At 51.3% G+C, this 12,922-nt stretch overlaps 1 protein-coding gene across 1 annotated transcript; it reads left to right on the top strand.

The window, feature by feature from the left end:
* Positions 1–1,454: 1,454 nt before the first annotated feature.
* On the top strand, positions 1,455–8,298 carry syt4 (synaptotagmin IV). Its single transcript, XM_035425636.1, has 4 exons — positions 1,455–1,844; positions 3,491–4,326; positions 6,952–7,072; positions 7,498–8,298. Exons 1-4 carry the CDS (start codon positions 1,811–1,813, stop codon positions 7,827–7,829), a joined length of 1,323 nt encoding a protein of 440 aa, XP_035281527.1. The 5' UTR covers positions 1,455–1,810; the 3' UTR covers positions 7,830–8,298.
* The last annotated feature ends 4,624 nt before the right edge of the window (positions 8,299–12,922 follow it).

The following is a 12,922-nucleotide window of genomic DNA, read 5'->3' as shown; positions in this document are numbered from 1 at the left end:
TGCCCCGCCCCGCCCTGCCCCGCCCAGCCCAGCCCCACCCCACCCAGCCCCACCCAGCCCCGCCCCGTGGCTGGGCGTGGCTTTGTGTGTTAGGCAGCCCTGCAGTCAATTTCTGCGATTACAGGCAGTGGAACATGTTTACCAGGTGAGGGCGCTGTTTCCAGAGTTGGAGTAACCCATTCGAATGAAAGTGTCAGCAGGTAGCCTCCATTACACTATGGTGTGAAAAGCTGCTCTCTAATTCAGTGATGATTTAATTGAGGCGGGCCAGGTTTGTGTTTATTTCACCATAATCCTGAATGTGTCCTTATTTTAATTAAAAGCAGCCTCTCGTAATATATCTTTTAAAAAATTTTACAACTTTTTGGTATTTTAGCATCACAATGCTACCCCACCTTTCTAGCTGTCTAAGTGAGAGCACCACAGTGCATTTTCACATTTGCATTACCGGAATCACGCTGGGAGGCACTCTTATTCGTACACAAGTGCAACGCAAAGCTCCAGGAACTGGCACGAGCTGATGCGAAGTCAGCAGCGTCACAAACGGCTGCTGCTGCCATCGCGTAGATCTACAGCTGCACAAGACGGAGGTTGAGAATGTCGTGACGCAAGTAGCAAAAGGGTTTGATGGAGCGGTGTTAGGTGTCGCACACTAAGCGCTGGTAAACACGGGATAAATGTTGAGATTTCAGCGCGGGGAGAGCACGTGTAGTGTGAACAGGCGGGTTTGAGTCTGCGGCAGAGACGAGCAGTGACTCCGCTGTCCTGACTGTAGCGGGGAGCTCATTCCGCCACTGGGGAGCAGAACAGAGCATAGAGGCGTGGCCGGGGAGACGCCCCTTTTAGGGAAGTGATGCTGAGGTGCCCCGAGGAAGAGAGGGCCAGGTTTAAACCGGGTTCGGCGGGTTTAAACCGGGTTCACCGGTTTCCTGCCACAGGTTGACTTCACATTTAATATTATACACAATAATACTACCCGAGATGAGTCTGCGGGTGCTGTTTTTAATACCGTAGGGAGTATCAAGACTGAAAGAAATGGTAGTTTCCACAGACGCATAATATTATTATAAGTATAAATAGGTATGAAGCTGTTTTTATAAAGGTTCTGCGGCTGCAAATTATCTGTGAGAAGAAACAATCATAACACGTTATACGTCACTGTAACGGGCAATACGTGACCTAAAAAAGCATGTTTGAAGCACATTCTAAACTGTACGGCTTGTGTGTGTGTATGTGTGCGTGCGTGTATGAGTATTCTGACATGCGTGTGTTGTTTTGTGTGTATAACACGAGAACATGCTGGCAAACACAGTTAACAGTAATAATGCATAAACAAACCCCATGCATTATTAAAACTGGTTTGAATGTACTTTTCGCAGGAAAGGCGTTGTAACGAAAGGGACGGGTTGCTGTGCTATTCCCCGGAGAATAAGGGGTGATTTCAGACAAGCCTTCGTCATAACTGCGTCAGCGGGGATGAACTGAACACGCAGGGAGCTGGGGAGACATTAGCAGCGCGGCGAGCAGCGACACAGGACCAGGACGAAACGCTCCACGAGAAAAATATAGAACATAGCCGACTGCGCGAGGAGAAAGACAGAGATATATAATCTACGTCAACACGACACACATATCAGTACTTTAAAGTCAAAACTGAGAAGAAAGACGATTCACCGCGAATATATATGAAAAGGCTTGATTGTGGCAAGGGGTGAGGACTACTAAACGGTGAACTACTCAACGGTGAACGGTTCGAGCCAGGCGGTGGAAGCCGAATCATTTCAGAACCTTGGACAGAGCGCGAGACATCATGGCTCCTGCGGTCGCGGAACAGGCGCAGTTTGGTGAGCGAATAAACAAGACACATCTGCGCTCCTCGCGCATCCTCACCCTCGCGAGCTGGCTACCATCCTGTTTGGCAAGCCTGTTAGAGATGCCTCGGTCGTTTGGAGCCTGACTAGATTCAGATTGCATCATTGTCTTTTATTATCTATTTAATTAAGGCGTATGCAGCGGGAAAACAATTCAGCATTTTTTCACATTATTCATACGCATATGATAATAATCGGCGGCTGTCGTCACGATAAATACCCTCGCTATCTTGTCTGATTTAATTTTTTAAAAACTATTTTATTCAAATATATTGTGCAGGTCGTAATATGCAGTTGTACTGTGCGGCTCGCAAACCTATGATTCGCATGCATTAATGAATTGGAATGGGTGGTGCGCATTCGCTGTTCTGAGGCTCAAATCCAATTTTGTGTGCGACCGACCCACCATTTTACACCGTGTTTGGGTGCGTCGGGCCAGCTGTCTCGTTACTCAGGTAATTGGTCTTGTGTGAAGACACTGCACCCGACCATGTCACCGCACCTCTGAGTCACTCTCAATCCAGCCTCAGCTACATCATAGAGAGCACGAGGCATGTACGTGTGTGGAGGGAGAGAGGGAGCGAGAGAGAGAGAGAGGGGAGAGAGAGAGAGGGAGTGAGAGAGAGAGAGGTGGGAGGGTGAAGGGTACAGAGAGAGTGCCCGCTATTGGAAATTTCCAGAGGTCTTTGGAAAGTAGCCTACGCCAGAATGTGCTGCGTATCCCCTGAGTGTAGGGGTGGGGGGTGGGGAGGGGATGGTGGTTGGGGGTTTGAGGAGGACAGGGAGTGGAACAGCACAACAGAGAGACTCCATTACGCAAAAACACGCCTTTGGTTCACAGACTGGGGGCTGGACCGGAGGAAATTGTGTTTGAGGAACGGTGACGTCATTAACTAATTGCTCTCCTTTTTGTGGTTTAGAAAATGGAGAGCTGGAGATAATCTGACTCATCATAAATGACTGACAGGACTTCCTTTCATGTCGTTTTATAGTTGATGTTACGTTGGGCAAGTGCATGCGATTATAGCCTTACTAACACCAACATCAATCAGCACTGATTCTCCGGGTCAGGAAGACTGATTCGACGTCAGCTCCAGATACACAGAATACTGTTGTCCTGTCGACCACATTTCAGTTTGGCACGGTGGTTTTTTGTTGTTGTTGTTGCCATCGGTGTGTTTCCTCCATTAATTTATATTGAACCACTAAAGCAAATTTTTACCCGCACGCAGTGAAATGTTCACCTTCTCTGTAAGCACACAGGGATAAATGTGTGCTCCAGTCAGAGCTGATTCAAAAGTAACCATTCCGTCGTGCAGTTGCCTAAAGGCTTTACGTGATGAAATCGACTGGATGAATGGGTGAATGTAGGGGTTCAGCAGGAACTGAGTGGATGAATGGGTGAGTGTAGGGGTTCGGCAGGAACTGAGTGGATGAATGGGTGAATGTAGGGGTTTAGCAGGAACTGGCTGGATGAATGAATGATTGTGGGGGTTTAATTGTTAATGACTGAATGAATGAGAGGTTCAGGGTTTTTTTGTTGACGACTGAATGAATGAATGATTGTAGAGGCTTGTTCGTTGATGACTGACCTGTGGCCTGCCTCCCTTCCCCCTCAGTTGAGTTCCCGGTGATGGTGGGCGTGGTCAGCGTCTTCGGCCTGGTCTTCAGCGTCTCGCTCTTCTCCTGGATCTGCTGCCAGCGCAAAACCGCCAAGGCCACCAAGACACCGCCTTACAAATTTGTGCACATGCTCAAGGGCGTGGACATCTACCCCGAGAGCCTGACCGGAAAGAAGAAATTTGGGGCCAACGAGAAGGCTGACACCAACGGCAACGGCAAGGCCACGCCCAGCCCCACAGGGACCCGGCCCCCCCTCCACCTGGACCTGAACGGGAACTTCTCCAAACCCGCCCACCCAAAGGTCCGCAGTTCCCCCGACCTGGACCTCCCCTCCCCCCACCCCGGGTTCGGACAGGGGGGCAAGGAGGCGAGCACCCCCGAGAGTGGGCTCTCCAGCCAGGCCCCCACGCCAGCCGAAAAGCCCCAGGACAAGGAGGGGGGGCTGGGCACCCTCTTCTTCTCCTTAGAGTACAACTTTGAGAAGAAGGCCTTCGTGGTGCACATCAAGGAGGCCCAGGGGCTGTCCGCCACCGACGAGCAGTCACTGACCTCTGACCCCTACATCAAGCTGACCATCCTGCCAGAGAAGAAGCACAAGGTGAAGACCCGCGTGCTGAGGAAGACCCTGGACCCGGCCTTCGAGGAGACCTTCAGCTTCTACGGCATCCCGTTCAGCCGCGTGCCGGAGCTGGCCCTGCACTTCATGGTCCTCAGCTTCGACCGCTTCTCCCGCGATGAGGTCATCGGGGAGACGCTGGTCCCGCTGGCCGGGATCGACCTGTCTGAGGGCCGCATCCTCATGAACCGCGACATCATCAAACGCAACCAGAGGGTACGGTCCGAGCCGCCGTCCTACCCACAATCCACGCGCCCTTCCCAGCTCCTTGCTGGATTGGCCACTCATTAACTGCAGAGTGCCCCCTGCTGCGTTAAACATGTATGTGGCTGCTTATTATTGGGCACCGCTAGGCAACAGAAAATAACTGAGCAGACAAACAACAGCAGCTAATGCTAATGCTCCCAGAAGGCTTTGCAGCAAGGCAGTTCAACCCATTAGGTCTTCTTCAGTCATTGACCAGCTCCTTCCAGTAGCTGAAGCCACTATTTGTTCATTTTGAACGTGTGGAGTGGTATTAGTGCGCCACACCCAGTGCTGCCACAAATAAACACATGCCATACTTATTTCACCCAGCAGGGGATGCTCATACTATATCCCTGTGTCACTTTGCAAAGCAATCCACTCATACACCATTTTGTGCACGAAAAACAGCAGGAGCAGGAAGTGTGTGTGCTGCGTTAGCATTGGGTTTAGCAGCAGCAGGAAGTGTGTGTGCTGCGTTAGCATTGGTGGCTGATAGTTGTAGTAGGAGTGGGGGGGTAGTTGTAGTAGGAGTGGAGGGGATAGTTGTAGTAGGAGTAGGGGGGTAGTTGTAGTAGGAGTGGGAGGGGGTAGTTGTAGTAGGAGTAGGGGGTAGTTGTAGTAGGAGTGAAGGGGGTAGTTGTAGTAGGAGTGGGGGGTAGTTGTAGTAGGAGTGGAGGGGGTAGTTGTAGTAGGAGTGGAAGGGTAGTTGTAGTAGGAGTGGAGGGGTAGTTGTAGTAGGAGTGGGGGTAGTTGTAGGAGTGAGGGGGTTAGTTGTAGTTGGAGTTGGGGGTTAGTTGTAGTAGGAGTGGGGGGGTAGTTGTAGTAGGAGTGGAGGGGTAGTTGTAGTAGGAGTGGGGGGTAGTTGTAGGAGTGAGGGGGTTAGTTGTAGTTGGAGTTGGGGGTTAGCTGTAGTAGGAGTGGGGGGGTAGTTGTAGTACGAGTGGGGGGTAGTTGTAGTAGGAGTAGACTGGGTTATGACTCAATATCCTTAGTCACTGCAGTGTTATTTATTATTAAGTGCTACCGTGATGTCTCATTTTTTTAACATTGATTTTCAGAATATCAGTAGTGGCAGCATTATTGTGTCTACGGCAGTGGTGTCGGTGGTGGTGGTGGTGATGATGATGATGATGATGGTGATGATGATGGCCCTCTGTTATACTGCAGCTTTAGGGTTAATCAATACCTGCTCTGCTGAGTGTGTTCACACACTTTAGCACAACAGAGACAATAGCTTTTGATTTTGGGCTGAGTGTGTGTGTGTGTGTGAGAGAGAGAGAGAGAGAGAGAGAGAGTGAGAGAGAGAGGGAGACGTAGAAGCAAAGGGGCAGAGAGAAAAAGAGAGGGATGAAATGACAGAAGAAAGACAGACAGAGGGAGAGAGTGGTGGAGAGACAGAGAAGCAGGGAGAGCGGGTGCCACCATAGCCTTTCACAATGTCAGCCGTTTCCATAGCAACAGGACAAAGGCAACAATCACACAAAATTACGCATTTATCCGGCAATCAAAACAGGCACACGCAGCTGCTGAGACACCTGTGCGCACTGTGTCATCGGCAGCAGAGTAAGACAGCAGGAGCCTCTAGCGTTAGGATGGACCTGGGTCTACCTGTGCGGACCTGGGTCCAGTTCCAAACACAGGTTTTCGCACACAGCCACGATGCGCATCGTGACTGGGCCGGTTCCTCCTGTCTGGTCATGCAGGAGTTTAACGACAATCATTTAACCAGAGAAGAATGCCCCTGGCCATGGGCGAATGCCCAGTCCTGATAACTACAACACCATAACTACATTTCCCAGCAGCTCAGAGCACTTTGGAATTCACGATCTGAATTACGCATTACAGCCTCTGTGACATCACCACATGCCATTCCTGCTGGATACATGGCTATTTATAATTGACAAGGCTTAGTCCCCTTGCAGTCAGTGAATGCTTAATTATTGATGGCTTTAAAAGGTTATAGGGTCCCTCAGCAGCAGAAGAGTCGGGCGGGGGGGGGGGGGGGGGGGGGGGGTGGAAGCTGAGCTCTGGTTGCCATGGTGATGTAATGGTGTTTTATAAGGAATGGTTGGGCCCCATTAGAAGAGGCTGCATTTGTTGGTCTCTTAGAGGGGAGCAGTGTCTTTCATCGGAGTGTCTGTACTGCACACAGAGAGCACAGTGTCTGTACTGCACACAGAGAGCACAGGGTCTGTACTGCACACGCACATGACACAGTCTGTCAGAAGGGGGTCTGTACTGCACACACACGCAGTGCTGTGTCAGAAGGGGGTCTGTACTGCACACACACACAGTGCTGTGTCAGAAGGGGGTCTGTACTGCACACACGCAGTGCTGCATCAGAAGGGGGTCTGTACTGCACACACACGCAGTGCTGTGTCAGAAGGGGGTCTGTACTGCACACACACGCAGTGCTGTGTCAGAAGGGGGTCTGTACTGCACACACACGCAGTGCTGTGTCAGAAGGGGGTCTGTACTGCACGGTGCTGAATTCACAGAGAGATTAGCAGGGAGTCTCATTCATTATAAAAGCGGCTGTGTAACTGTGTCTTGCTCAATCTTTTCTCCTTTTTCTCCTTCCCTCTCTTTTTGCAGAGGAGTGCAGGCAGGGGTGAGATCCTCCTCTCTCTGTGCTACCAGTCCACCACCAGCACTCTGACTGTGGTGGTGCTGAAGGCCCGTCACCTGCCCAAAACCGAGTCCAGTGGACCCTCAGGTGAGGCCTGGCCCGGAGCCACAGTCAGGGGCCACATACAGAGGCCACAGTCAGGGGCCACATACAGGGACAACATACAGAGGCCACAGTCAGGGGCCACATACAGGGGTCACAGTCAGGGGCCACAGTCAGGAGCCCCATTTATGGGCCACATGTAGGGGCCACATACAGGGGCCACAGTCAGGGGTCACAGCCAGGGGCCACAGTCAGGAGCCCCATTTAGGGGCCACATATAGGGGCCACAGTCAGGGGCCACATACAGGGGCCTCAGTCAGGGGCTACATACAGGGGCCACAGTCAGGGGCCACAGTCATTCACTGTTGATGTGATTCCCAAACAGACCACAGCTGAAACTGATCTGCTCCTTCAGTCTTCATCCCACTGCGCCTGCCCCCTGTTAACCAGCCTGTGCTCCTCTTCCTCAGACCCCTATGTGAAGGTGAACCTCTATCAGGGCAAGAAGAGGGTGTGCAAGAAGAAGACCCATGTGAAGAAGTGCTCTCCCAACCCCGTGTTCAACGAGCTGTTTGTGTTCGATGTGCCATGGGAGGAGGGCCTGCGGGACACCAGCGTGGAGCTCTTGCTGCTGGACTCGGAGCGGGGCACCCCACCCAACCTCGCCAACCCCCCCAACCCCGTCATTGGGCGCCTCCTGCTGGCCGCGGCAGCACCCGGCACCCCCGGCGAGCACTGGCGCGAGATCTGCGACCACCCCCGGAGACAGATCGCCAAATGGCACGCGCTGACCGAGGACTAGCCCCGCCCCCTTTCCCCTCGCCAACCGCGGCCTGGGAACTGTCACAACGAATCGGGGTGAAGGGTTGAAGGGTGGGGGTGGGGGGAGTTAGGTGGTTAGGTGAACGGGGGGTGGGGTGGGGGGCCAGGGGGAGTGGTTTATTTCAAGTGATGTCATCAGGCTATAAATCAATCAAGTTTTTGGGAATCAGGCCCCTGCGGGAGAGAGTTCAGAGGTCAGAGAGCCCCCAAACCTCCAGGAGTCCAAAGACAGTGGCTGAACTCTGCATAACAGTCCTCTCCCCCCTGCAGCCCCGTCCTGTTGAGCAGACTGTCATAGCCGTCCCTGTCGCTAGTCTCCCCTCTCCTACTGCTGCTTCCCTCTCTTCTTCTGACGTTGTTATTATTATAATTATGGTTATCACTGCTGCTCAACTGTAAAAATTGCTCGACAGTAAAAAAAAAAAAAAAAAAAAAAAAAAACAAACAAATCTGAACAAAATGTCAATATGATGCTGTAAAAATGTGGGTCATCATTTTTTATTTTTGGAAGATGCAAATGATCTCTTATTTATCAAAGACTTTATTTATTTTTCTTTTTTGTACTTTTATGATTGTTCTTGATTTTTCTGAGTATGTTTTTTGTAAGTGGTAATTCATATGTCACATCTGCCTAAATTAGGCCAGAGACGGATTGAGGGGATGGACAGTGTGTGTGTGTGTGTGTGAGAGTGTGTGTCTGTGTTTGTGTGTGCATATGTGTGTGTGAGACAGAGAGTGTGTGTCTGTGTTTGTGTGTGCATATGTGTGTGCGTGTGTGTGTGTGCATGTGTGTGTGTGAGAGAGAGAGAGCGAGAGAGAGAGAGAGAGAGAGAGAGAGAGAGAGAGAGAGAGAGAGAGAGAGAGAGAGAGAGAGAGAGAGGGAGAGAGAGAGAGAGAGGGAGAGAGAGAGAGGGAGAGAGAGAGAGAGAGAGAGAGAGAGAGAGAGAGAGAGAGAGAGAGAGAGAGAGAGAGAGAGAGAGAGAGAGGGAGAGAGAGAGAGAGAGAGAGAGAGGGAGAGAGAGAGAGAGAGAGGGAGAGAGAGAGAGAGAGAGAGAGAGAGAGGGAGAGAGAGAGAGAGAGAGAGAGAGAGAGAGAGAGGGAGAGAGAGAGAGAGAGAGAGGGAGAGAGAGAGAGAGAGAGAGAGAGAGAGGGAGAGAGAGAGAGAGAGAGAGAGAGAGAGAGGGAGAGAGAGAGAGAGAGAGAGAGAGAGAGAGAGGGAGAGAGAGAGAGAGAGAGAGGGAGAGGGAGGGGGGATGGAGAGAGAGAGAGAGAGGGGAGAGGAGAGAGAGAGGGAGAGGGAGAGAGAGGGAGAGGGGGAGAGAGGGAGAGAGAGAGAGGGGAGAGAGAGAGAGAGAGAGAGAGAGAGAGAGAGGGAGAGAGTGCGTGTGTCCTGGTCCCTGTACTGTTAGCACAAAGACAGGCTGAAATGCATCTGTACTTTAATATAAAATATAAAACATGTCAAGTTCTGAGGAATGAAAGTGTGAATGGGTTGCGTGGTTATTCAGTTTATATCATATCTGTCCTCTGAAAGTACTGAATTCACAGCAGCACTGTACCTATCCTCCCAGCGCCCTGCTAGAGTGCCTGCTCCCAGCTGCAGTCAGGACCTGTCTGTGCAGCTGCAGTCGGGACCTGTCTGTGCAGCTGCAGTCGGGACCTGTCTGTGCAGCTGCAGTCAGGACCTGTCTGTGCAGCTGCAGTCAGGACCTGTCTGTGCAGCTGCAGTCGGGACCTGTCTGTGCAGCAGGACTGTGAGTGTGCAGCAGTACAGCAGCTTCATGACTGATTAATAAGCTGCCAGGGCTCTCTCCCACAGCAGGGCACTCAGAGTGCAGAGACTCATTATCCACTGTCTCAGGGCGGCTTGCACAGCACTAATCTTCTGCAGTCTTTTTAAAGTTAACACAGGCCGGGCCTTTAGCACCACCGCTAACGGGCTCCGCACAGGCCGGGCCTTCAGCAGCACCGCTAACGGGCTCCACACAGGCCGGGCCTTTAGCACCACCGCTAACGGGCTCCACACAGGCTGGGCCTTTAGCACCACCGCTAACGGGCTCCGCACAGGCCGGGCCTTTAGCACCACTGCTAACGGGCTCCACACAGGCCGGGCCTTTAGCACCACCGCTAATGGGTTCCACACAGGCCGGGCCTTTAGCACCACCGCTAACGGGCTCCACACAGGCCGGGCCTTTAGCACCACTGCTAACGGGCTCCACACAGGCCGGGCCTTCAGCACCACTGCTAACGGGCTCCACACAGGCCGGGCCTTTAGCACCACCGCTAACGGGCTCCACACAGGCCGGGCCTTTAGCACCACCGCTAACGGGCTCCACACAGGCCGGGCCTTTAGCACCACCGCTAACAGGCTCCGCACAGGCCGGGCCTTTAGCACCACCGCTAACGGGCTCCACACAGGCTGGGCCTTTAGCACCACTGCTAACGGGCTCCCACAGCAGCCACAATAATAGTGACAATAGAAAAAGTGGTGCTCATGCCCTATACTACACAATACAATAAAATACTACTTTACTCAACCTCAGGTGGGCAATTTAGTTTCTGTGTGCCCCTCACCAACTTAGGAAATCATCTGAACATCTGTCTCACTAATCAGCAAATCAGCAGGGACCACAGCAAATGGAAATTAACATCTGTTCCTAAATGTGCTGCTCCAGGCCTCAGGAGAAGAGCAAAGTGTCCTAAACGCTGCACCTCGATGCCTGTCCAATCACGCGCATGCCCACTGCACATGTGCAGAGAAAGGGATCAAACCGGCCACCAAAATCTATAACCGTTCACCTTTCACAACACGCTGCTGAAATCTATAACCGTTCACCTTTCACAACACGCTGCTGAAATATATAACTTTTGACCTTTCACAACATACTGCAGAAATGTATAACTTTTGACCTTTCACAACACACTGCAGAAATCTATAACCTTTCCCAACACACTGCTGAAATCTATAACCTTTGACCTTTCCCAACACACTGCTGAAATCTATAACCTTTGACCTTTCCCAACACACTGCTGAAATCTATAACCTTTGACCTTTCCCAAAGCACTACTGAAAACTATAACCTTTGACTTTTCCCAACACACTACTGAAAACTATAACCTTTGACCTTTCCCAACACACTGCTGAAATCTATAACCTTTGACCTTTCCCAACATGGTACTGAAATTCTGGGCACGTGCGCTGCATCTTATTCTCCTGGATGTCCACAGCTCATTACATCACTGCGATCTGCTGCCAGGGTTCTCCAGAGAACCTGTGTCCTTCTGATGTGACGGAATGTTCCGTGGAACAAGGACAGCGATGAGGCGGAGTTCTATTCCTGCCAATGATGTCATCTCTGGAGGAATGATGTCACCACTGGACTGGGCTGGGATGCACCCCAAGAATTCATCCATAATGCAATACCAGTACACACATACATATGCATGCATTAAGACACACGTATGCACATACACAGACGCTAACACACCACACACTCCTCTTCCTCTAACACACCACACACTCCTCTTGTTCTAACACACCACACACTCCTTTTCCTCTAACACACCACACACTCCTCTTGCTCTAACACACCACACACTCCTCTTCCTCTAACACACCACACACTCCTCTTCCTCTAACACAACACACACTCCTCTTCCTCTAACCCATTACAGACTCCTCTTCCTCTAACACACCACACACTCCTCTTCCTCTAACACACCACAAACTCCTCTTCCTCTAACTCATCACAGTCTCCTCTTCCTCTAACCCATCACGGGGGCGACATAGCTCAGGAGGTAAGACCGACTGTCTGGCAGTCGGAGGGTTCAAACCCCGCCCTGGGCATGTCGAAGTGTCCTTGAGCAAGACACCTAACCCCTAACCCCTAACTGCTCTGGCGAATGAGAGGCATCAATTGTAAAGCGCTTTGGATAAAAGCGCTATATAAATGCAGTCCATTTACCATTTACCATCACAGATAGATCACGGAGCCAATGAGGGCTGCTGCTGATGATGTCAGCACCCTTGCTTGACGCACTGACAGACAGATGTGACGCAGCGATAATCCGATTGGACACAGCGTTCGGATGTGCCTGAGCAGGGGGGCATTCATCACTGTCCCAGCTGCTCGTAAAGGACAGGGGCGGGGTAGGTTTTGCCTCATTCAAACACAGCAAAGAGGAGAGCTACACACACACACACACACACACACACACACGTACTGCAATCTCAGAGCAGCGGTTGGTTTAATGGCCTGCAGAGCCCATGCACCGACAATGATGTTAGTGGCGGTTAGCTTTATGGGGGGGGGGGGCGGGGGTTAGCTTCATGAGGGGGGGGGCATAGAATGCACAGACACAGAAAATGTAATTTCGCTGAAGCGGTGATTCATGTTCCAGTCAACCAGTGCACTCAAAAAGCCATAACCGCAGACTATAAAGGGATCGGGACCATCAAACCGCAGCACGGCAGACGGTCCCTCCTCGGCACTCTGGAGCCTCCCACTACAGCGGAGAGAGGGAGAGAAATAAACACGGAGAGAGGGAGGGAGAGATGGAGAGAGATAAACACGGAGAGAGGGAGGGAGAGATGGAGAGAGATAAACACGGAGAGAGGAAGGGAGAGATGGAGAGAGATAAACACAGAGAGAGGGCGAGAGATAAACACAGAGAGAGGGAGGGAGAGATGGAGAGACAGTCGTGTACAATAGTAGTAAAGGGTTTACAGAGGGAAAGAAGCAGACAGAGTTGCCAAGAAGGAGAGGGGGAGGAGAAAAAGAGGGATGAAAAGGAATGTAGGAAAGGATGAAAAAGAAGCAGACCTGAGGTGGAGGACTGGAGGGGTGGATGGACGGATCTATTCAATGCCAGTACTCTTCAAACGGGTTCTACTCATAACATCCATCTGTCTTCATCACAGCAAAGTAAATTAGAAAAAAACAGCATTTCTCTTACACCAGACATCTACACTGGGCTAATCAACACTGGGATAATTTACACTGGGTCAATCTACACTGGATTAACCTACACTGGCTTGATCAACACTGGCGTAATCTACACTAGGATAATCTA

This window comes from Anguilla anguilla, chromosome 7, assembly GCF_013347855.1.
Source record: "Anguilla anguilla isolate fAngAng1 chromosome 7, fAngAng1.pri, whole genome shotgun sequence".
NCBI lineage: Eukaryota > Metazoa > Chordata > Actinopteri > Anguilliformes > Anguillidae > Anguilla > Anguilla anguilla.
Note: the sequence above shows the minus strand (reverse complement) of the source record. Positions and strands in the feature narration are given on the sequence as shown.

Bases quoted from the DNA above. Each gene is read 5' to 3' on its own strand.
- syt4 (XM_035425636.1), top strand. From the start codon at position 1,811: ATGGCTCCTGCGGTCGCGGAACAGGCGCAGTTTG. The intron at 1,845-3,490 runs GTGAGCGAATAA...CTTCCCCCTCAG, and splicing joins CGCGGAACAGGCGCAGTTTG to TTGAGTTCCCGGTGATGGTG. The intron at 4,327-6,951 runs GTACGGTCCGAG...CTCTTTTTGCAG, and splicing joins TCATCAAACGCAACCAGAGG to AGGAGTGCAGGCAGGGGTGA.